This window comes from Brachypodium distachyon, chromosome 2 (assembly GCF_000005505.3).
Source record: "Brachypodium distachyon strain Bd21 chromosome 2, Brachypodium_distachyon_v3.0, whole genome shotgun sequence".
In the NCBI taxonomy this organism is placed as follows: Eukaryota; Viridiplantae; Streptophyta; class Magnoliopsida; order Poales; family Poaceae; genus Brachypodium; species Brachypodium distachyon.
The window spans coordinates 38296048-38321106 of record NC_016132.3 but is presented as its reverse complement, the minus strand read 5'-3'; the positions used below and the strand labels follow the sequence as shown (position 1 = coordinate 38321106).

At 48.0% G+C, this 25059-nt stretch overlaps 2 protein-coding genes, 1 long non-coding RNA gene and 1 pseudogene across 3 annotated transcripts; all 4 read right to left on the bottom strand.

Moving 5' to 3' along the window:
- Positions 1 to 467: 467 nt before the first annotated feature.
- LOC100826219 (putative serine/threonine-protein kinase-like protein CCR3) lies at positions 468 to 3544 on the bottom strand. Its single transcript, XM_010233502.3, has one exon. The coding sequence runs from the start codon at positions 3306 to 3308 to the stop codon at positions 732 to 734; it is 2577 nt and encodes an 858-aa protein (XP_010231804.2). The 5' UTR covers positions 3309 to 3544; the 3' UTR covers positions 468 to 731.
- A 2590-nt stretch (positions 3545 to 6134) lies between these two features.
- LOC112271165 lies at positions 6135 to 12782 on the bottom strand. Its single transcript, XR_002964110.1, has 2 exons — positions 12464 to 12782; positions 6135 to 6825 (listed from the first exon to the last, which is right to left on the bottom strand). It is a non-coding gene; the product is annotated as an uncharacterized LOC112271165 (long non-coding RNA).
- Positions 6240 to 12214, bottom strand: LOC100825905 (annotated as a pseudogene).
- Positions 12783 to 13188: 406 nt separating the features above from the next.
- LOC104582768 lies at positions 13189 to 14485 on the bottom strand. The gene is made up of 3 exons (XM_024460231.1): positions 14346 to 14485; positions 13638 to 13832; positions 13189 to 13567 (listed from the first exon to the last, which is right to left on the bottom strand). The coding sequence occupies exons 1-3, from the start codon at positions 14358 to 14360 to the stop codon at positions 13331 to 13333; spliced, it is 447 nt and encodes a 148-aa protein (XP_024315999.1). The 5' UTR covers positions 14361 to 14485; the 3' UTR covers positions 13189 to 13330.
- Between the last annotated feature and the right edge of the window lie 10574 nt (positions 14486 to 25059).

Here is a 25059-nt window from a genome sequence, read left to right as displayed (position 1 = left end):
CAGGAGGGAGGAGGAGGAGAGTACTGCGGCTACCAGATCGGCGGCCAAACCGAACTGATGTGAAGAAATGCAGTGAGAAAGAAAACGACCTGCTCTGGCCGTGACCCGTACAGTTCCCACCCGTCGTCTTTGGTACAGAGTTTGCAGACCAGATACACACCAACCTGGGAGGAAGCATCCAAGCTTCGAACTTGTACTACCAAGGAATCAACGAACCCGTCTTGACCGCCCGGCGAACGGTGCGTCGAGCGTGCTTGCACGGCTTTGAATTTGACCAAAGAAGAAGAAGAAGAAGATAAAGAGGAACCGGGGAGGAGTAGTAACGAAATGCTCACGGGTTGGAATTTGATTCTAGTGTCGTTGAAAACTCCAAAACGTGTACTACTAGCAATGAACGATGACCATTCAGGCCTTGTGTTTGAAAAGTCGAGAAGGCACTTCCGTTTCCTAGAGTGATCATGGAAAAATCATGGAAACCAGGGAAAAGAATTTACTCATGTTCTCTTCTTTGGAGGAAGAAGAAGAGATGGATCTAAAAAGTGTATATCATGTACAGCCACCAAGAACCAAATGCGTGGAACGAGATATTTCCCCACACACGGACGGACCTCCAATCTATCCGGAAAATCAAAAAAATTGAACTAACCAACAGTTTTGAAAGAACCCCTTCTTCCCGGGCTAATCACAGTTTGAAAGCTCTCGAATTGATGGATTCAATGGCGACTATACCACTAATCCTCCCTCCTCCCGGACAGCTCCATGGACGTCAAGGAGATGCTAGCACTAGACGAGCTGTTCCCAAACCCTCCGCCGCCGGCTCCATTGCCGCTGCCGCGGCCGCGGCTGCCCCCCGCGCTGCCCTCGCAGAGCGCGAAGGCCGTCTCGAGGTTCGCCACGATGTCGGCCATGGCGGGCCGGTCCTTGCCCTCGAGCCTGACGCAGTGCACGGCCGTGTACGCCACCAGCTCCACGGCCTCCGCCTCGTGCGGCGTCGGCTCCGGCGCGCGCCCGTCCAGCACTTTCCCCAGCTCCCCCGCCACGATGCTCGGCTGCGCGTAGTCCACCACGCTCACCGGCGCGCCCTCGTCGGCGTCCTTGAAGATGGCGCGCTTCCCGGTCAGCGCCTCCAGCATCACCACGCCGAAGCCGTACACGTCGCTCTTCACCGTCAGGTGGTGCAGCCCGTAGTACTCCGGGTCCATGTACCCCACCGTGCCCGCCGCCTTCATGTAATGCTGCGGCGCCGCCGCCGCCGCCGTTGTCTCCTCCGTCTCCGGCGGGCCCATGAGGGAGAGGCCGAAGTCGGACACGCGGGCCACCCAGTTCCCGTCGAGGAGGATGTTGGAGGACTTGATGTCGCGGTGGATGATGGGCGGCACGGCGTACGAGTGCAGGTAGTCGATGCCCCGGGAGGCGTCCAGCAGGATCTTGATCCGCAGCCTCCACGACGCCACCACCGGAGACGGGGAAGACGACGGCGAATCAAGCTTGGGGTGGAGGTGGTCGTAGAGGGCGCCGTTCTTCATGAACTCGTAGACGAGGAGCCGCTCGTGGTCTTCCTCGCAGTAGCCGACGAGGGGGACGAGGTGCTTGTGGTGGAGCCGGGACAGGAAGGCCAGCTCCGACCGGAACGCGCTCTCCTTCTCCTGGAACCTCCGCGCCGGCGAGTCCCCGGCGCGCTTGATGGCCACCTCGCGCCCGTCGGGGAGCTTCCCGCGGTACACGGCCCCGAAGCTGCCTTCCCCGATCTTGGCTTCTGGAGCGAAGCCGCCCGTCGCCGCCGAGAGCTGCGCGAAGGTGTACTCCTCCGTGGACTCCTTGAACGACGATGGTCCGCTCCGCTGCCGCGTCATGGCGCGCGACAGCTGCCGCCGCAGGAACAGTCCCCCGCCGCCGCCAACGCCGCGAGCTCGTGACCCGTTGGGCGAGCCGTAGGGGCTCGCCGCGACGCCGACATTAGTGTCGGCAGCTGCTGCGGCTATGGCGGGGGCTCCGGGGAGATTGGGCTGGACGGAGTTGTGGATCCGCTTGTGGCTGCAGAAGCCGAACACGAAGCAGTAGACGAGGGAGCAGAGGCCGATGAAGGCGCCCACGGCGCCGACGGCGGCGAACGCGATCCAGCCTTTGGACACGCCCTTCGAAGGCGCCTCCGCCGGTGGCGGCGACTGAGGCGGCGGGGACGCCGGCGGCGGTGACAGCTCGCAGAGCCGCTTGCAGATCACGCCGCCGCCGGAGCCGGCGCAGAGCTCCGCCGACCGTTCCAACACGCCGCAGGCGCAGGAGCTGCCGTCCGGGACGCACGCGCCGGGGAGCACCGGCGGCAGCGGCAGCTCGACGGCCACCGAGGAGGAAGAAGATGACCAGCACTCGACGGTGAAGTTGGTGCTGACGAGGCCGCAGGTGAGGTTGCCGCCGGCGACGAGGAGCTCGAAGGGCGTGCCGTAGGCCGGGTAGTAGAGGGTCGGGGTGGGCCCCGCGAGGCTCCAGCAGACGGCGGTGTGGTTGGGCCGGAGGAGGCCGCAGGCGTGGGAGTCGCCGACGGCGAGCCCGTGCGGGTAGATCCCGGTCTGCGCGAGCGCGCCGGCGCCGGAGCCGGAGCAGATGACCTGGCCGCCGGACCCCTCCTCGACGCCGCAGGCGCGGGAGCCGCCGGCCGCGAGGGAGGAGACGGACGTCGCGTTCGCGAACGCCGCCTCCACGGCGCTGCCCTGCGGCCCCCAGCAGCGGACCTTGGAATCACCGGAGGAGTTGGTGGTCTCGAGGGCGCAGGTGAAGCCGTCGCCGGAGACGATGGAGCGGAAGGCGCCGAGGACGAGCTCCGGGAACTGGCTCTGGCTCTGGTCTGACCCCCGCCGCCACCATCGTATCCCGCGGGCCTGCGCGTCGTAGGCTGCCACGTGGGTGTCCCCGACGGCGAGGTCAGCGAGCGTGGCCGCGCCCCTGTAGACCCGCCTGAGGCTCCCCGGGTCAGTCGGCGGCCAGCAGAGCAGCGCGCGGTCGACGGAATCCCCAACGCCGGAGCCGCGGGCGGTGCCGAGCGCGCAGAGGAAGCCCGCACCGCCGGAGACGCGGGAGAAGACGAGCGACGGCGCGACGGGCTGGGCGGAGGAGGAGGAGGCGTTGGCGGTGGCGTTTGGGAGCGCAGGGACGGCGCAGTAGAGCGTGCCGTTTTCGGAGGCGACGGCGCAGACCGCGGAGCCGGCCGAGACGGCGAGCGTCGATGCGGAGGCGCCCCCCGCGAGCAGCAGGAGGACGAGGAGGAAGGGGATGAGGAGCGCCGGTAGGTGGACGGTGGGCGCGGGGGTCATTGGAGGGAGTCAGTAGCGGCGGCGGCGGCGGCCGTCATCTGCGAGGCGCTGTACGGCCGGCTGCGGCGCGCGGGGGGAGAGAGAGAGAGAGAGAGACGAGTGGCGGGCGGTGGCAGGACAGCCTGAGCTTCGTTGGGGAGCAGGAAAGAACGGGCGCGGGATTAAATTAGATCGCCGTGGAAAAGGTAAAAGGGGGAGAAAGAAAGAAAGAAAGAAAAGAAAGGCAGCCGCAGACAGCGAGGAAGCGAAGAAGACGCGGGACGGAATGCAAATGGACCGCGTCGGGGTGGGCCGGGGTTTCGTCTTCCGCGCTGGGTTTTGGACCCATCGATCTTTTCTCGCGTTTCCACTGTGCCTGCCGCGGCAGGATTACTACTGATTTCGTCGTTTCGCACGCTACACGTGTTGGCGACCGGCCGTCTCCGGAGACGCGGTGACCGCGGCCGGGGCGAACCACGCGTCAGCCAGTTTATATAACCTACTGCCTGTTCCGATGCTCCGGGTCGGGAGGAGGAGGAATATTGCCTTCTTTCCCACAGCAGCAGGAATAAAACGGGCTCTTGTTCCTGGTGCCTATCACGGGCTTGCAGTACTATCTCTGAACCCCCATTTGCGCTCTAGTTTTCCATGCAGCACGAGTGGAGTGTTTCTGAACGAAAGGGATACCACTGTTTTTTTGTTTGTTTGAGGTTCTTTGCTTTGCTACGGCTTAGATCCACGGCGATCTTCAGAAACCGCAGCGACATTCATTCACAAAATCGGACGCCTCTCTCGATCTCGATCTCGATCTCGAAAGAAAGAGCGCTCGCTGAACACTGGCCGCGCTTGGGTTATGCTAGCTTTTCACGGAAGCGAGAGACGTACGTACTGACGGTTTTAGTTTGCCGGTCTTTCCTGCCGGCGACGATTCACTCGTTCACTGATGATCCGGCCAAAGAGAACGGTCAACTTTAAAGGCGCGCAGTACTCGTACCAGTACAAGTGTGTCCTGATCATCATCAAAAAGTAAAAGCGCGTGTCTGGCCGCCGGACACGTAGGACAGGGAGAACCTCGGGCTTCCCGTCAGCCTTCCAAGTTCCAACTCTCTCGTTCTCTTCTTTCTTCTTCCTCCAGGGAGGATAACACAAAGGAGCTGAAAATGTTTGACCAATTTTAGCCCAAAAATTGCCTGTATCATGACGCAAAATGGAAGGACGACAGAAAAAAAAATACTAGTACGCATAACGCCGATGAAGAATAAGGAAAGAAGGGGTCTAGGGTCCAGGCCAGGACTTTTTGCAATGATCGTAGACCAGTCGCTGTTCCACCTGATCATTTGACTTCGGTGTGTCTGCGGCTGCGGCTGCGGCTGCTACTGCCTTCAAAGCTGAATAACTGACGTGCTCTTTGCAGGGACCTAATTTCCAATTGATTTGCTGTGACTGATGCAGATAACTTTGTCCTAGTGTAGCCATTTTTTCTTTCTAAAACTTCTTCACGGCCAACGGTATGAGCTACTCCTTTCCGTTTGTGGTTGCCCGAAAGGCCGGAGAGCAAACTGACGGCAAAGATAGTGCCAAGTGGACATCCAACGGGGCTCTTGCGTCCTTCTTTCTTTAAGCACCTGTCACTCTGTCAGAGAAGAGCAGCTGAGCAGGCCAGCTTCTCTGGCCGGGTCAACGATCACCCGGGCTCGTTCCGAGTCCAAACAGGATTAGATTGGAGGCCAATATGTATATTCTGGATAACATAGACTAACAGATGGATCTAATTTGTTTGATCATGCTAGACCTGAATACCCATGCAGTGACAACGTTCGTAAACATACTGTACTGTCCTCTGAAATCAATCTTAATTTTGTGGCCAAAGAAAAATACCGAGATTAATCAGAAGGCTGAAACTGGGGTAATTATACTATAATATGACTGCATGAATAACGTTGTGAGAAAGTACGCGCGCATGTTTAACGTGACAGCAGCATTTGACGTTCTTTATAAATTGGGACTAATCTGATCGATCTCGGCTGTTGGTTGGTTCACATGCTCAGCCAACAAACATGGGTGTTGCTTTATTATACGGAGTATATGTACTACGTACAATACTATTCCTTCCATGTTTTCCCATTGTTCACACTGCGTGACGTGTCGCATGATTCACATCACACTCGTTGCAAAGGTAAAAAAAGGGAGTATGATACGTAAGAGTCTCGTTGCCAATGCCATATGGGGAAACACACACGAATTAGCTAGGTCAGAGTAATATATGAAAAGTCAGCTCAATTGAGTTGCTATACTAATCTCACTTTCTTCAGGAGGCTACAGCTCAACCGGTCACGTTTTACCGTTCATGTATGCTGCAGAACCCTTTAGGCCGTACTCGTACTCCCTCCGTTCCTTAAAAATTGTCATATTAGTTTTCATTAAGACAAGATTTTGACATAAATTATCATGTCAATGTATGTTTATATGACATGAAATTAGTATTGTTAGACTCGTTATTAAAAGTACTTCATGATATTTGTGGTTACATGTCATATAAACCACACTTTAACATAGTAATTTGTGTTCAAAGCCTTGTCTTAATGAAAGTTAATATGCCATTTTAAAAAAAACGGAGGGAGTATTTGGTACCAGAGTTTTTGGGGTGTTTTTAGGCATTATCCACTCCAAATTGAAAACACTATAAACCTCAAATGGTTGTTTGGTATGAAGATTTTGAAGGAGATTATCTCTAGTTTTCCCAACAAAACACTCCATTTGTTACCAAATTCAAACACTCCTCAAAACACTAGTGTTTTGGGTTAACACCCAAAACTCTCAAATATCAAAACACCAGTGACTAAAAAATACACTAACACCAGACAAGACGTTAGGAACACGTGATGCAACTGCACATGTATTTGTTCGGTTCGTGTTTCGCAGGGCTAATTGAAGCCCACGCTGTTTACCTCAGACTAAGAGGAAGCATGTATTACAGTTCCACTTTAATTAATTGGGAACACAAAAGCTCACGGTGTTACATCAAACTAAGAGGCTGCACCTGCAAGCGACGTCTGACCCTCGATCCCCCTCTCTTCGATTAATTTTGGCCAGCATGCCGCCATGTCTGACCGAAAGTCGTCTGGTCAATATCAAGACTTCTCCGGCCCCTCTCTTCTTAAGAAAACTCTACTCCGATATCAGGCTGGAAAATTGAGTACGAAATCTCTTAAGATCATACGTGAAAATGCATTTTGCTCATGACGTCTCTCTGCTCTGAAAACCAAGACGTTTTATCTACTCCGTATTTGTTAATTGCCCAATCTCCGGAGCGCCGAGTTCCCGCCCTTGGCCTTGGTCGCTCATCGCTGACATTTTTTCTTTCAAAAACATCGGTGAAACATGAGAAACGCAGACGCTCATACACGCGCATACACTCACAGACGCACACACGCACACGCTAAACCCTGAGTACCTCCAAGACATTGAGCCGGCAGTTCTTGAGAGATCGACGAAATCACCGCAGACGCCTCGTTGTTGACGGATACGTCACCTACCACTGAAAAAATAGTGTCGGTTAAATTCTGAAATATATCCAGTTAAATGTGAGCATCCACGTCAAGTCTATGACTTGAACGAGTTTTGTCATGCAACGGTTCATAATTAAACGCCGACTTAGAGAAGATGCTCTTTGGACTTGGCTTGATGATGGCCCCCAAAATACCTCTGTACCAAATGTAACTATTTTTGCTAGTAATAAGCTCAAGTTCCTGCTTTTTTAATAAAAAATCCGAAGAGGAGCCATGGCAGTCATCCCGTGAAAGCCCAGCAAACAGCGACGTAAAACGTCCTCTTGAAGCCACCGGACCTACAATCGAACAAGGAGCAGGATGCCATTGCCATTTGCCAGTTTGTCCTTCCAAGCAGAAAGCCCGGTGAATGGTGTCAACTGTTTATGAGAAGGATTATGAATCATGATAACTGCGACAAGGTTTAATGATGAGACAAACATAAATCAGAACCATATAAGAAGAGCTTAACTACCTGAAGATCACGTTGCCAGCTTGTGAAATAAAGGAGGAATAACAGAAGCTAGATAGGAACATAGCCTGGATGTTTCCTGAGACTGAGAGAAGAAAGATCGTTATACGAAAGAAGTAAGAACACCATTTTAAGCATAAGCTTGTAACACTGGGATGATGACCGATGAGAATGTACTGTACTAACATAGATGTTCCATTCCAATATGATGCACGTACAGTTTGCAGAATCAACAGGTTTGTTGAACCTCATGTTTGGTGTTCCCAGCAGTATTCATTCACGTGTCTGGTTCCAACATCTGGAGCAACTGGAACACATACTTCAGCCTGAAGATCGTCACTTGATGAGATTCTATTTAACAAGAAACAGGCATTCACCTCCAGGCCCATTGATCAGTTGTAGGCGCCGCCTTTGCTTTGAATTTTTTTTCATATGCAGAACTGTAATAGTATCCCTCAAAGAGAAAAAAAATCTCCGAAGCAAAACTAAGAGTTGAAAAAAAAACTGGCTTGTCACAAACTAAAGACACAGTCCCATCAGGGGGGGAAACAGAAACATGAAGCATCAGGCCTCCATCGCCTCCACATTGGTTTTATCACTCACAGCTTCGAGTAAAAGAGACAGACAGAATTCAGCTTCTCTTGGAGAGTTCGCCTTGATTCAGGGGCAAGAACTGACACCAGGCTGAGGAAGCTTGTCTTTGACATGAATTTGGAGTGCAGCATTTTATCTCCGAGGGAGAGCTTTGAACAACTCCCAGCGAGAGAAGGTAAGGTTGCTGGAGGAGTTCAGAAATGTGCTTGTACACAGTCTGCACCTGCTGTTACAAGATGATGCATGTACACTTTGGAGATTCGATAGGTGGTTGCACCTCCTGTTGCGTGTTCCCAGGAGCGTTCAGCACTTCAGTCACATGTCTGGTTCCAATCTCTGGGGCAATTGGATCACATACTTCAGCCTGAAGACGTTCACTTGATGAGATTCTATTTAAGAGTTAATCTAAAGAAGCAGTCTGAAGTAAGGACAGACTTTGTTACCTTGGGCTACGCAACATACACTTGCAAATCTTGGTTTGTTCTTTTTAATTTCTTCGCTTGCTCCTTTAGCTCAGGACTGCATTCCATGATGGTTATCTCTCGCAGAGAAGTGTTGATCCCCTCCTCTGGCAGTGACCTGATTTCCGGGCAATAAAAGACTTGTAGCGTCCTGAGAGAAGAAACACTGTGTAACCTCTGAGGGAGGGATGGCAGACCCGGGCATTCGTAAAATTCTAGTTTTTGGAGAGAGGTGAGGAGCTGAAGTGCATTCTCTTCCTCTTCCGTCAAGCTTTCCATGCGCTCATCAAATTTGAATTGTAATGTGTGGAGGGTAGAAGCGAAGAGGCTGCAGATGGGAGCAGCAAGCGCCGCTGAGATGGTATCCACACAGAGCACTTTCAGTTGAAAGGAGTCAACTGCAGGGGGTAGTAATAGTTTGCCCCGGCGCCTTGTTGTTGCAATCGCCAATTCTGACAGAAGATCAGCGGCTACAGAGCGAGGACCATTTTCTGTAGTGTTGTAGACCACCAATTCCTTGAGGTTGACAGCTGTGATGAGAGGATTGAACCCATCCATTGTTATATTCGTGCAATCTACAAGTTCTAGACTGGTGAGGGACGTGAGGTTTGAGAGCAGTTTCATTGACAGGATGCTTGGCTCTTCGTAAATCAGGATGTTTGGCTCGTGAATCCCAAGTTTCCTGAGGGAGGTTAGCTTCGGGAGTTCTGCCCCTGGGATTGTTGATCTCCCTACAAATGTGATGTTCTCTAATTTGCTGGCCATATTGTGCCAGGCTAATGCACATCTATACGACGTCAAAGACAATCCATGTCTAGCATACTCCATCCTCCCTGGACTACCAGACACATAAACACGAGTTAGTGTTGAAGTGTGAGGCATGTGGGGTAGGAACAACTTAGGGCAACTCTTAATTTCAAGTTCCAACAGATGGTTATAAGAGCCAGTAGAGCACTCTAGCAGGAAGGGCAGAGTAGAGAGTTTGGGACATTCTCTGCAAAAGATTTTCTCAAGCCTTGAAAAGGGAAGGGCATTAGGCACACCAACCCACTCGGTAAGTTCTGGCAAAGTATCAAGAACAATCTGTTTCAACTGCATAAAACTTTTATCCGTAACAGCACCAACGCCAGGTCTGATCTGAACAAGCCCATAAATTCGAATCAATGTGAGTGACATGAGATGCAATAGCTGCCCAAAAGGTGGAGGAGTGACCCAAGACACACCATCTAGGTGGAGAGACTTCAGCATTAAAATGGCTAATGTCATCACACAACCAACTGGGACCTGTTAAACCACGATGATTTTTAATGACAAGTGATCGAACATTAGGGTGTGGCTCAAGACCATCAAGAACATCAGATGGTTCTGTTGTACCGTCAAGGACACCAGATTCTTTCAGATGGCGTCTTAAGCCCCAGACTAACTTCAACTCTTTCAAATCACCTTTTGACACCAGTTTGGCTTTCATGGACTCTTCCTTGGTTGCAACCTTTTCAAGATTATATATACCGAGTTCTCCTCCTAGGTCTGCTAACTCCCCCAATTCACTCAATTCAAATCCAACACTCTCTTTCTTAACACAGAATTTTTTCAGCTCCTGTAAACACTTCATCTTTCCAACCTCAGGAACTTTGGAATGGAGTTCATTTCCAGCAAATAAATGGCGTAAATTGACAAGGCGGCTCATGTCTTTAGGCAACTTATCACTACCATACCAACCTCTTAAGTCTAATAGTTCCAAGTGATAAAATCTGGATAGTGTGCTAGGCAAAATCACTTCTGTGCGAACGCCATTTGTACTAATTTTTAGGTATCGGAGGTGGATAACTTTTGAAAGGTTGCGTGGCAAAGATTCTGTGGACTTGACTACTACAAATAGGACACGGAGACCATTTATTTCCTTCAAAATATCTTTCAAAATCTCATCAATTGTATCTCCATATTGTCTAAAAATCATCAAAGCTCTCAAGTTTACAATGTCTACCTTCGTCCTTAATTTTACCATCTCTCCCCTAAAATTCTCTTCATATCTATCTTCCATGGTAATGGACAAGTGTCGGATTGATTTTGGGATGTCATCGGCTCTAAAACTTTCACCACTATAAATATTGAGGCATTCTTGTGACGAAACACTCCGTGCTAGTTCATGCAATAAATCATGCATTACATAGTATTGATTCAACCAACGGTCATTCTCCTTCACGAGAAAACCATTGTCCACTAGTTCTTCCATGTAATTCTCATATTTGTCTATGATTCCTATTGCTATCCAAAAATTTGTTATCTCTAAATTCCTAAACCTATAATCTTCGGGGAACAGAGCAAAATATGGGAAACATTTTTTCAGATGGAAAGGAAGGTAATCATAACTAATCCTTAGGGATGGCATAATATCGTCAACATTTTTTTGTTTTTGCCATTCATTGTTTTCAAGAACTCCAATCCAGTGTTCCTGAGATAGTTCCTTCTTCAATATCCGACCAATTGTTTTGGCTGCTAGAGGCGAACCCTTCAACCTCTTTGCAATATCTCTTCCAAGACCAGTTAAGTCATCTTGGTAATACTCAGGCTTTTTCCCTTCAAATATAAATGCTTCAAAGAATGTGAAGAATTCATCAGGCTCCAGACCTTTCAGTGCTATTGGATCAGTTGTTTTCACAATATCAGCTTTAGATGGGAACCGAGTTGTGGCAAGAACCATGTTACCCTTGGCTTCCCCCTTCATGAATGGAGCTAGCAAGTTTTCCCAACCCTGGCTATTGCATTCCCATATATCATCAAAGACAACTAAAAACCTTTTAGACTTGAGTCTCTGTGCGATGGATACTTGGAGCTGGTCCAAACTTGTTGTTGGATTTGCGATGTTGCTTCCTTCTATGAGGCTAAGGATCTGTTGGCTGAGCTTAAGCACATCAAAATCAGTTGACACACAGACCCAAACCCTAACAGGGAAGTGCTCCTGTACCCTTTTATCATTATACAGGTGTTGAGCCAAAGTTGTCTTTCCAATACCCCCCGGGCCAACAATAGGAAGGACAAAAAGGGTTTCACTGCTGTTTATGGCATTAGTGATATCATCTACAGTTTTCTCAAAGATGGCTCTCCTCCCATACAATGTATCCTGTGCAACGGTTGATCCGATGAGAGGCCGTTTCAAGTTGACAATTGCAGTGCTGCTGCTATGGCGTGGAATTATTTTGAGCAACTCAGAAACAGGTTCGCACAGGGAGTGTATTTCCTCTATCGCTGACTTAATTTTCTTGGACATGGCCACTCTGTCGAATGGCAACTTATCAGCCGGACCATCATTAACGCCACTATAATGTTTATTGGTACCAGTAGCAGCACCAGCATCATCATCATCATCATCTTGCATCGTACACGAACAAGAAAAGCACGCAAGGCAGTTACCGACAGTGTGGCGAAGAGCGTGGCGGCCATGGCAAGCATGGCCGTGGAGGCCATCACCCAGATCCGGCACCGCATACTGGGTGCCGTCGAGCTGGTCCTGGATGATGAAATAGTGGAGCTCGTCCAGGGCGTCCTCGGCCTTGTCGGCCTTGGCGGCGAGCTGCTGCAGTAGCCCCTGCAGGCCGGGGTTGTCAGCCGCACCCCGCTGCCGGGCCTCGTGCAGCAGCCCTTGCGTGTACATCAGATCCCTTTTGATGTTGTCGGAGTTGAGGCCGAGCTGAGCGCTGGCCACATACGCCTCCACCAACTCATCGGACAGCTGCTTCACCACGCCGCTGACGAGCCCGCTTGCTGCTCCAAGAGCCGCCTCCATCCCCTCCAGCACCGGCCCCCCTCTTAGTTGTTTGTTTGTGTTACGTTTGATCAAAGATGTGTGTGCAATTGATTTGGGAAGAGTCCCACATGGTAATGCCTATGACTATGATTGGCGCGTGAATATTTTATCGAGATGCTTGTCTCTTGAACATTTGAGAAGGCATCAATACCCAGAAGGTGGTGGCATTTTCAATTAGAACAGACCCACCTCTCGCAATAAAAAAACAACAACAGACAGACCCACCCATTCCAAGGGAGTAGTTAACAAATTAAATAGCCTAATCGAACACTGCTTAGCGTGTAAGGCAGGCTCACCTGGACGCTGGACGCCGGCGTCAGCCGGACTCGGAAGACGGAGGCGATCCCCCTCGACCCTCCATGAATTTCGAATTGACTTGGCCAGTGCGAGGAGGGGGAGGGGGGGCGGGGGGGCTCGAAGGAAAGATCTCGCTGCCTGCGAACCAGGGCTCGAATCGGATTGTCACCGACGAGAAGGGAGGTCGCCGTCGCCGGTGGGGAGGCCGTCCGACCTTGCCGACGGACCCAGCGACCACGGGCAAACACGACGTGTACGGGGTCGGACGGCCTGTAATTCTTGTGAAACCGTCGGTCCAGCCCGTTCGATCATTCCAGCCCACTTGTTTTAAGTTTCCACCCCTTTGCCACGGCAGGCCAGCTGAATCGGAACAAAGAGCCATTCCAGCCCACTTTTTTTTAATTCTAAAAAATGAAGTCTATTTTTTAAGAAAAATAAATCGAAATCTTTAATTACCAGTCTAGCGCATAAAACAGTTTTTTATGGAAAACTAGTAAGTGTGCATGTGCACGCACGTTCTAAAACGTTCATGCAATTTAAATATTTGTCACTGTGTAACGACGTACGCTTCGCGTGAAATGATAATCCACACGTTAGTTCAAATAAAATACACGAGCAGAAAAGTACATTACAAATTAAATGAGATCAGGAGCAACAAATTAAATGTACAAGAGCTGAGAGTAGTAGAGGATAAAGGACCATGGCAGGCGGCAAACAGACACGGTTTACAAAAGAGATTTATTGATGAAATTATATCGAACCATAGTCTTACAAGAAACGCTTCCGTTCCAGCATCCACAAACTGAGCACTAAGCTATTTAGTACTAAACAAAATGGAAGGAAAATATTCACCAACTGCAAATGAATCAAGAAAAAGTCCAATAAACTATCCATGACATGGGGACTACTGAATCATCTGTAATATACACATAGTCAATGCAACCAAAATTCAGAGAATCGTCATCATATTTGAATTTTGTGTTGTTAATGTATTCAAAGTTCAAGCTTGGTGTCTTTGAATGCTGATCTCTAACGATATCAAGCAGCTTCATGATATTTGGACCACCAGAGCGATTCTGAAGTATTTTGATCTCTCTTTTCATCTACATAATCATGAGAAACATATGGTAATATCTTAGAAAACATGCGACAATTCAAAACAAGATGAATTACCTTCTTTTTTTCACAGGCTTCACAAACTATCTTACTCCAGAGCATAGGGAACTTCCAAGAAGCAATCTTCATCCGAGCTTTGGCTGCTGAATACAAAAGATCTTCGAGCGAGTCATTTTTCACATACTCATACATGAGTGCACAATGCCCAAAGGTCACACAATACACCAGAAGCGAACATAGGGGTGCTTTAATCTGGACATATTTTCAAAAGAATGTCCATGAGCTCATCTTGTTCAAAAAGCCATAGCCAGCACTCTATATGTACCCAAAAATTGAGTAGTCACAGGTCCACAGTGAAAATTAGCTCATTATTGTTGCCATTGCAGGTGCACTGCCTTTTCATTAAAGAAGGAGAAAACAATACAAAACTGAAGTCAAGAGACCCAAAAAGCAAAAGAAAAAACTAAGGATTCAATCTGAAGAACATATCAGATTGATTGTACAGGGGCTAGAAAACATCTATGGTGCCCAAGCAGCAGTAAGCATCTTAAACATGCAAAAATGTACTGCATACAACAGTTTAGTATACAGGCAAAGACTACATGCACTCAGCTAGTCGTCTACAAAATCACAACTTTAATCATATCAATTTAATACTAATGATGCAAAATGAGGGTTTAAAATATTTGTTCCGATGCCAATGAAGTTCGGTTTTCAAAACCATAGCACAAAACAATAAGGTGGCATTCAAAATTCTGATCTTACATAGACTTGCAACATTTATCCACATTTATAAATAGTTCATGTTCTCCGTCTTGGTATCTGCATCATGGGTCTTTCACTAAAAAAGAGAGCAAAATGTCATGTTCATAAAAGCATCCCCAATGATTTCTCTAAAACCAGACAGTACTCCCTGATTCATGGTTCCATCTCCCCCTTAATTGACTGCAACCAAAAAGAATCAGGATCTTCAGCGTTCAGATGGCTCATGCAAGAACTTAAAGTTGAATGCCTTATTTGCCTACTTATCTGAATAAAGTGCAGAGAGTAGTGAGCATAAACTGAACATTACGTTTTGATATCAAAGAGCAGGTAATTGCATATTTCTTTATTCTTTACTAAAGAATAGATATAGAGTACTTCTGTAGCAAACACTCATGTCACATGAAAAGAGTTTAGAATCCCTGAAACCAGCTTTCAGATTTTGTACCTTAGTCAACTATACCATTTGGCTGCCTCTGATGTTCACACACACACTTCACTCCTGTGCCTATGAATGAATCAGAATTTAAGACCATCCAGTCAATTGTTTTTAAGACAGACAGGCATGCTGCAACTAATAGGTAGCCGCCAATGTATCTATAGCTTCAATTGAAGCATTCGTAAAACAACCAAGATATCAGAATTCAGTAAAACAGCTGCACTGAAGATTGAAGAATACGCATAGGAAATTAGTCAATTGGTCAGTTCTATCTTTTCTTATAGGGTACCCATCTACTTACAGCAGAGAGGAAACTCCTATGTCTCATGTAAATCGGACAAGTATATTGAATTAATTCTCAATTACAAAATTTTACTTATTATTTTTCCATGAGAATGCAATTAACTTTACTTCTCAGCATTAACATTACAATGATGCTTCCATGGCAACCATCATTGAATTTGATTACAACAAAGGCACGCATTAGCTAGACACCTCTATCAGGAATTAAACAACAAATGTAACGGATGAAGGCTGCTGGTTATACCTGAATCGAAGCATATCTTACCCACGAAGGATGGATGTAGCCTGCTCCTGGATGACATCCCATGCCTGGGGAACAGGGCGCTCCGGCGTTGACATACTCCTCATAGCATGCACGTGTAAATTAACTACATTGGCGGCGCTCACCTCCTGCAGCAGCCTCCTACTGCTGTGAGAGATCGTATCAATCCAGGAGCTATAGGAGTAAATCCACCCCATGATGAGGTCAACGCCAGGAAACGATGCAGACACCACGACCCCTGTATCCCCAGCAGGGAGGACTACACCGTGGAGCACGATGTCGGAGGCGACCATGCGGATGGTGTGTATTACTGGGATGCTTGCAATCGCAGACCGCTCGATGTTAGAGACGTTCAGGTGTGCGAGGCTCTCGGCGATGGAGAGGCAGTGCGCGAGGATTCGACGGCGGCGGTGCCGGTGCGTGAGGAGGGGCAGGGTAGCGGCAGTGCGTGAGGATTCGGCGGCGGCGCGGGGGATAGGGCCGCGGGAGCTGCGGCGGTGCGTGAGGACCGCAAGGCGACGGGGCAAGAGGATTCGGGCGGCGGGGGTCGGCGGGCGCGTGAGTGGCGGCGGCAGGGGGCGGCGCGCGTCGGGCGCGGCAGGGCAGAGGCGGGCGTCAGGCGCGGAGTCGGGGGTGCAGAGGCGGGCGTCGAGCGCGAAGGCAGGTGTGCAGAGGCGGGCGTGCAGCGGAGAGTTCGGGTTTGGTTAGGGAGGAAGAGGCAGATCGGTGAGGCAGAGTGCGTCGGACGCAAATTAAAAGCTAGATGTACATGGCTAAAAAATTAGCAGAGTAATGTTAGTTGTTAGAGTTGAATTTGTGTACGTTTTGTGGGTAGCTAAAAAAAATGTTGGTGTCTTTATAAGTATATTTTAGTAGAGATGAAATTTAAAACAGTTTTTAATAAATTTCACAAAACCGGATTCGTGCAATGCCAGTTTTTTTTTTTAGAATTGACCAATGCGACTCAAGCCGGCTGGATTCGCATATGATCTGTCTCTCTAGGCCCAGCTTTGATCTCGTGAGGGCCCAGTAAATGCGTGTAGACAGCTCAGGCCGCTGGCCCAATTACAAGCGCCCCCAAAATCCATCAACGATCCAAAGAGTTGTGCTTCGCTAAAACAAAAACAAAAATCCAATGAGTTGTGCGAGTCTCCGGCTCTCCGCTACCGACGGTAAGACGGTAACCGTTCTGTACACGAATAAACGTCAGCGCCAAGCCACCTGACATGCGATCCCGCCCGTCCAAATTGAAATAAACGGTGCAGAGAACGACGCCAAGAGATCCAGCGGGCGCATATATAAACGGGTTCGTTCCTTTAGATAAGCCAAGCCACTCAAACCCCAGATCAGAGATCACGCCGGCCGCCGCCGCCGCCGCCATGGCCATGCCGCACCTGGACGAGGGCGTCGTCTCCGAGATCCTGCACCGGCTCCCCACCAAGGAAGCCTACCGCCTCGCCGCCTCCGTCTGACGGCGATGGCGCGCGGTGCTCTCTGAACCGACGTTCCTCTGCCGCCACCTCTCCGTCCGGCCGCTCCTCCTCGACGACCGCCCCTTCGCCTTTATCGTGCCGCCCAAGGGAAAGGTAAAATACACCCACGTCACCGTCGTCCCCACCGACACCGGCGACGCCGTCCGCCTCAACGTCCGCCCCAAGTTACATGCCCAATTGATGGGACGCGCCCGATCTTCACGACGTAGGATCTCCACGAGCACGATAACTAGCATCACCTGAGGGATACGGTAATGAACACTGACTCCAACCAACGACACTCTAGGGTTCCTACCTGCGAACAGCCAAAATGATAGTGCAACCTGACGATCTTGAGGCCAACCACCGCCTATGCAATGACCTGCAACAAGTATTCACCCAACCACACTCTAAGTTTTCAATCCACACAACCACGCACGAAGTTGGAAGCACAAAGAGGCTGCCGTCGAACGACCGCTTCTGCAATCTCACAAGGCAAGTTTTACAGGAGCAAAGGGGTAGAGAACTCTCAAACAAGATTCTGGTTGCTCATAGCTAACCTATTCTGAAATCAAATTGCCAAAGAGTTGGGGAAGAAGTGAGGGAAGGGGTATTTATACTAGGAATACCCCTCCTAGCTTAGCTGCTCATTGACATTGTCCATAAGTTGCTGCAAATCTTCGGACATCTTGTCTTGCTTTTCTTCAATTGGTTGAAGGCTGTTTCGGAACTCTCGACAAAGATGATCACGTAAGGCATTGAAGTGCAGCCTTGTGATGGGCTGATTGAGGTGCCCTTCGCCCTCAACATCAATGTCATCACCTGCCATAGTTAGTAGTGCAAATCCCTACACTAAAAGAGATGTGTTTGTAGATGGTGTAACAACTCAACCTCACCTTCTCTTACCAACCGAAGCTCATGTAACTTCCAAGTGAATGCAGATTCCGGCTCAATCGTGGGGTTGGTGATTGGTTTTACAAAGAGTCATAATCAAGCGAATACCAATCGAGGATTGCACATGCAGGGCCTATTTTGGTGGAGCTTGGGTGGGGTATATATGTAGCAAAAGAAACACAAATCTGCAATCTAGATGTTGCTAAACCAAGTAATCATCCAAAAAAGATTCTAATGCCTTAGTTGCTGAACAAGATGGAACTGAGGACTAGCAACACACACAAAGGAATCTGATTAGCTGCAAGCAAGGATTTGGAAAACAACACTTGTCTCAACTCTTATAACACAAATTGGGGTCAAACAATATTTGAGTGAAGGACAATCCCAGATTTCTCTTCTTTCTTTCCTGCACGCACTTTTACTTGGACAGATCTTTCTTTTTTTTGGATCCTTTTTTTTACAAACTTTCAACAAGGTACTTGGATCTGGACACACACTTTGGAATCCTCACAAGATTTACAAAGGGAAAACACAAGAATCCCAAACATGAGCTGAAACTTTGGAGCAGCAGAGTAACATGAACATATCTGTATTTTGGGGGTGGACAACAAACTGGAACTGAAATCTAAAAACTACCACTGGATACATCACGAAGAGAGCTTTCCAACAAGTACAAGAACAACAAAAATGGACTCCGGATTACAAAGATAAACACGATTTGGTGGAGGGGACAGATCTCAAAACTGTGATGAGAATGAACACAAGGGAAGAACATATGATGGGAAAAAAGCTCAGCAACCAAAACAAAAGATCTGTTGGACAAGAACTTGATAAAACTCACTAACAACAGATCTAGGCTGCAAAAGGCTAGGTAAAGGTAATCTTTTTGTGGGGCAATTTTTTGGACTATAGGAAGAACAAGAACATGAACTAAACTAAGGGTACAAGATCCTACCGTGTCAACCGAAGCTCTGATACCAAAGATGATGCGGGGGCGCCCGATCTTCACGACGTAGGATCTCCACGAGCACGATAACTAACACCACCTGAGGGATACGGTAATGAACGCCGACTCCAACCAACGACACTTTAGGGTTCCTAGCTGCGAACAACCAAGATGATAGTGCAACCTGACGATCTTGACGCCAACCACCGCCTATGCAATGACCTGCAACAAGTATTTGCCCAACCACACTCTAAGTTTCCAATCCACACAGCCACACACAAAGTTGGAAGCACGGAGAGGCTGCCGTCGGACGACCGCTTCTGCAATCTCACAAGGCAAGTTTTATAGGAGCAAAGGGGTAGAGAACTCTCAAACAAGATTCTGGTTGCTCATAGCTAACCTATTCTGAAATCAAATTGCCAAAGAATTGGGGAAAAAGTGAGGGAAGGGGTATTTATACTAGGAACACCCCTCTTAGCTTAGGTGTGAAACCAGTCCAAAGTCTGGACTCATAAGAGTGGTAACCAGCTTGTAGAAGGGGGCAGCCACATGGAGTCTCGTGCAGCATTTAATGCCCTGAACAACTTGCATTGAAACTCACATATCTTTTGACTCAAGGCTTCAAATGACGTGCCGTTTGATTTTTCTGAAAGTAAACTTCATATGCTGTCCATCTTTAACCTCCAAATGTACTTGACAAGTCCATAATCATGCGCAATGTTGCAGCAAGGTTGGTGACGAATTCTGGAGTTGCTCGTGCGTCGTTTGATGGTTGGGGCAGCATGCTTGACTTCGTGTTGTGAACCTGAGCACAAGTAGCACACTAGAGTTATGTAGTATAAAGTTCTCATTGATATTATCATTAGGAGCAGCAAGGAGTGAATTCACCTCTTGTTGTATTTGTTTAGCACAGCTCCTTGTCATGGGACCCAAGTATGTCTTCTTTGTCGATGTTTCAACTTTCGGCTGTGATTCTTCATGAGGAGAAGATGATGAATGAATTAAACCAGGGATGTCCTCATCACCAATCCTCCTCCGCTGCGGTGGTGGGCTCAGAGTAAACGAAAATTCCCCCGCGCGGTCGGGCCTCCACCGCCCGTGCTCATCGACGATACGGCCACCGAGATTTCGGTCCTCGGCCTTCTCTACAGCCCGGAAGACCCCGTCCACCCACTGCAGCGCCGGAGGAAACGAAGAGCCCCGCGCGCGGGGGGGCCTCTGCTCCCTGCGCTCCTCAACGACACGGCCGCCGGCAAGTCGGTATTCCACCTTCTCTACCGCCCGCCGCGGCTTCAGGAAGTGCCTCCGCCGCCCGCGCTCCTCGACGACACGGCCGCCGGCGAGTCCGTCCTCAGCCTTCTCTACCGCCCGGAAGACCGAATCTCCCCGTCCGAGCTCCTCGACACGGCCTGCAGCGAAGACGACGATGACGACGACGACGCTATCTTCAGCTTTGTCTTCCCCAGCGCTGGCGCCGATGATTTCGTTCCTGTTCCGGAAGAGGAGACCGTAGTAGAAGCCGACAGAGGCAGAGTTCCTCCTGGTGGCAATGACTACGTCTTCTTCTTCGAGCAGACCGTCCCCACGCTCAACATCTCCATCGTGGCGTCGCGCGGGCGGCTGTTGCTGGGTCGCAGCCGGGCCGGCTTCTGTTATGAACGCGACAAGCAAGAACGAAGAACGAAGAAGAAATCACAGCACAAGGACACACGGATTTAACGTGGAAAACCCTCTGAAACAACGAGAGGGGAAAACCACGGGCGCCAGCCAGCGATGACTTCACTATATGGGGAGTGTTTACAATGCCAGGGAGATTTCACGAACTCAACTCATCCCAAAACGGCGGCATACAAGGGGTATATATAGCAGGAGCATTAGGGCAACTCAGATCCGTAACGGTCACACCGGAAGTTCCGGTTGGAGGCCGGAAGTTCCGCATATTCTTGAATATCCGGAAGTTCCGCAGCAAGTTCCGCAATTTCCCGAAAAGTAACAGAGAGCATCCGGAGGTTCGGCCGGAAGTTGGGCCGGAAGTTCCGGCGCCTGGAATGACCGGAGGTTGGGGTGGAAGTTCCGATCACTGGGATTTGGATCACAAGTCAACAAACTCCACCTTGAGACAAATTTCTTCTTATAGTAAATTTCTCCTTGTAGCATGAACAGCAACAACTCCTGAAACAACAATGAAAACACTTTTGACGCCAACAGCCACTAGGAGCTAAACAGTTATACCAACTCAGCTTGAGCATAGCTCAAACTTAGCAATAGGAACATGATTTGTCATCATATCAACAGGATTATCATGATTGCTGATCTTGCATACCTTCAATTTACCTTGTGCAACTATATCGCGAACAATATGATACTTGACATCAATGTGCTTGGTTCTCTCATGGAGCATCTGATCCTTAGTAAGGTAAATAGCACTTTGACTGTCACAAAACAGGTTAATGCAAGAAACATATTGACAAAGCTCAGCATATAAACCCTTCAACCAAACAGATTCTTTGCAAGTTTCAGCAATAGCCATATATTCTGCTTCGGTTGTAGATTGAGCAACAACTGGTTGCAGTGTTGCCTTCCAACTCACAGCACATCCAGCTAGCGTGAACACATAACCTGTGAGAAATCTCCTCTTATCCAAGTCGGCAGCAAAATCTGAATCCACATAGCCAGCGAGTCTCTCATTAGTCTTGCCAAACTTCAAGCAAGCATTGGATGTGCCACGGAGGTACCTGAAAATCCACTGAACAGCTTTCCAATGTTCTTTACCGGGATTAGCCATGCAACGACTGACCAAACTCACAGCATATGATAAATCTGGACGTGAACAAACCATGGCATACATCAAGGAACCAACAACACTAGAATAGGGAACTCGTGACATATACTCAATATCTTCATCAGAAGTAGGACATTGCAACGCTGGCAAATTGAAATGAGAAGCAATAGGAGTACTAACACACTTTGCATCATGCATATTAAAACGGCAAAGTACTTTCTCAATGTAACTTTGCTGACTAAGAAATAGCAATCTAGATTTTATGTCCCTTTTAATTTCCATACCTAGGATTTTTTAAGCAGCACCAAGATCTTTCATCTCAAATTCACTACTTAGTTGTGCCTTCAAAGTAGTGATTACTTTCATGCTCTTGGCAGCAATTAACATATTATCAACATATAACAACAAGTATATAGGTGATCCATCAGCAAATTTAATGTAGACACAACTGCCATACTGAGATCTACTAAAACCACGTGAGATCATAAATGAATCAAACCTTTTATACCACTGTCTAGGAGATTGTTTCAAACCATAAAGGGACTTCTTCAACTTGCAAACAAACTCCTCTTTACCAGGAACTATGAACCCTTCAGGTTGGTCCATGTTTATTTTCTCCTCAAGCTCTCCATGCAAAAATGCAGTCTTCACATCTAACTGCTAAAGCTCAAGATCATGCATAGCAACAATACCAAAGAAAGTACAGATGGAAATATGCTTTACCACCGGAGAGAACACATCATTGTAATCAATACCTGGTATTTGACTAAAACATTTTGCCACTAACCTTGCCTTAAACCTCATAGGCTCATTAGGAGACAAACCCTCCTTTCTTTTGAAGATCCACTTGCAGCGAACGGCCTTCTTTTGTTTAGGCAAGGGCACAACATCCCATGTGCCATTCTTCTCAAGAGATTGCACCTCCTCTTGCATGGCAGATAACCACTTAACACGGTCGCCGGAAACAACAACTTCATTATATGTGGCCGGTTCACTATCATGCTCCACCTGTTCTGCACAACTCAAAGCGTAATAAACAAGATCACACTTTTCAATTAAACGTGGGCGAGGACCTTTATTTCTCTTCGGACGGTCAGCTGCAATAGACCGTGTGGGTTGCTGCAAAACAGGTGGTGAGGGTGGAACTCATCATCATTGTTCCCATCATCATTACCATTATCAACCTGAGCATCACCGTTGTCAACAATTTCATCAACGTGCTCCACCTGCACTTTAAGTCTCTCCTCTTCAATGCGAGAGGCATCAGTGGACAAAGTATCATGATACATAACTTTTTCATTAAAGATAACATTCCTGCTCAGTAAAATATTTTTAGCTTCAGGGTTCCACAACCTGAAAGCTTTAACTCCAGAACTATAACCAAGAAAAATGCACTTAACATCTCTAGGCTCTAGCTTTCCATTATCAACGTCAGCATAAGCGGTGCAACCGAAAACTCTCAACTATGAATAATCAGCAGGTTTACTAGACCATACCTTAATGGGAGTTTTCTTGTCAAGTGGAATAGAAGGTGACCTGTTTATGAGGTAGATGAGGTGGAAGCTGCCTCAGCCCAAAAACGCCTACGCAAACCTGCATTGGACAGCATGCAACAGGCCCTTGATATGATGGTTCTATTCATGCGTTCAGCCACGCCATTTTGCTGTGGAGTACGGGCAACCGTGTAGCGCCTAACAACACCATCGTTGCTGCAAAACTCCTCAAACTCATCAGAAATAAATTCACCACCATTATCAGTACGCAAATTTTTTACCTTCCTTTCAGTTTGATTTTCTACCGTAGCTTTCCACTTCTTAAAAGCACCAAAAACATCAGACTTGTGTTTCAGAAAATAAGGCCAAACTTTTTTTAAATAATCATCAATAATGGTAAGCATGTAATTAGCACCACCAATAGAAGTCTTACGGGAGGGATCCCCAAACATCAACATGCACATAATCTAATATGCCTTTGGTGGTATGAACGGAAGAAACGAATTTAACCCTTTTGTGCTTACCATAAACGCAGTGCTCACAAAACTCAACCTTACTCAAGTTGCAGCCATCGATCAGCTCTCTCTTGACCAACTATGCCATCCCATGTTCACTCATACGCCCAAGACGCATATGCCACAGATTCGTTTTTGCACAATCATCAGAATCATTAGGTGTAACGGCAGCAGCAAAATCAGGCAAAGTGCTACCTCTAAGAACATATAATTTGGCAGAATTCATATCACCTATCATGTGAATGAGAGAACCTCTAAATACCTTCAAAAGTCTACGCCCTCCGGCGTACTTGTACCCGTCACAATCCATGGTACTAAGTGAGATCAAATTTCTTGCCATACTTGGTATGTATTTCACCTCTTTCAATGTGCGTGTCATGCCATCATGGGTCTTGATCTGAACGGACCCAACGCCAACAATATGACAAGGATTTCATTGCCCACACGCACAAAATCTCCGGTCTGCACAAACTCATAAGAACTGAACCAATTCTTGTTACAACAAATATGAAAGGAACATGCTGTATCAAGAATCCATTCATCATCACGGGAAATACAAGTAGCAAGAACAGCGAGGCATTCACCCTCAGAGCTGTCGGTGGAAACGACAGCGGCCTTACCAGTACCATCGGATTTATCTTTCGGTTTGTAGGTACCGTTCCTTTTCTCCTTGTTCTGCAGTTTATAACAATCTTCAATGACATGATTATTTTTCTTAGAATATCTGCAGAACTTATCTTTTCCACGGGACTTTGAACGAGCTTTTTCGTCCCGGCTCTTATCTCGGTTGCCATAGTTGTTGTTCCTCTGCTCGGTCCTGCCACGAACCTGCAGAGCTTCTACCTTTGACGACGACCCACCGGTCTGCACCATAGACTTCATCTTTTCTTTCTGTCTAAGTACTTCTAAAACCTCATTAAGGATTAGAGAGTCATGGCTATAAAGAATTCAATCGTGGAAATTTGTATAGGAACTAGGCAACGAGCATAAGAGTAAGATGGCTAAATCCTCATCATCATACTTAACCTCCGAAGCTTGCAAAGTCAGAAACTATCTCTCGAAAAACAGTTATATGAGATATTATCGATCCACCTTCTTGCAGCTTCTGGGTGAACAACTTCATCTTTACATGCATCTTACTGGTTAGATCTTTAGACATGCAGATCGATTCCAGTTTCAGCCACAGGGCTGCTGCGGATTTCTCCTCCAACACTTCCTGCAAAATATTATTGGACAGATGAAGTTGAATCAAAGACAAAGCCATACGATCTTTGTGTTTTTCTTCGGCAGTCCACTCATTTTCATCCTTCTTACCAAAGGAATCAAGCGCTTCATTCAGCTCTGAAGTTTGGGCGAGAATCGCCCGCATCTTTACTTGCACAACGAGAATCGTGTGGTGTAGTCCAACTGCGGCAGATCAAACTTCAAGGTAGACATGTCGCAAACCCTAGGCGGAACCTGAGGCTCTGATACCACTTGTTATGATTAGCAAGAACGAAGAACGAAGAAAAAATCACAGCACAAGGACACACGGATTTAACGTGGAAAACCCTCTCAAACAACGAGAGAGAAAAACCACGGACGCCAGCCAGCGATGACTTCACTATATGG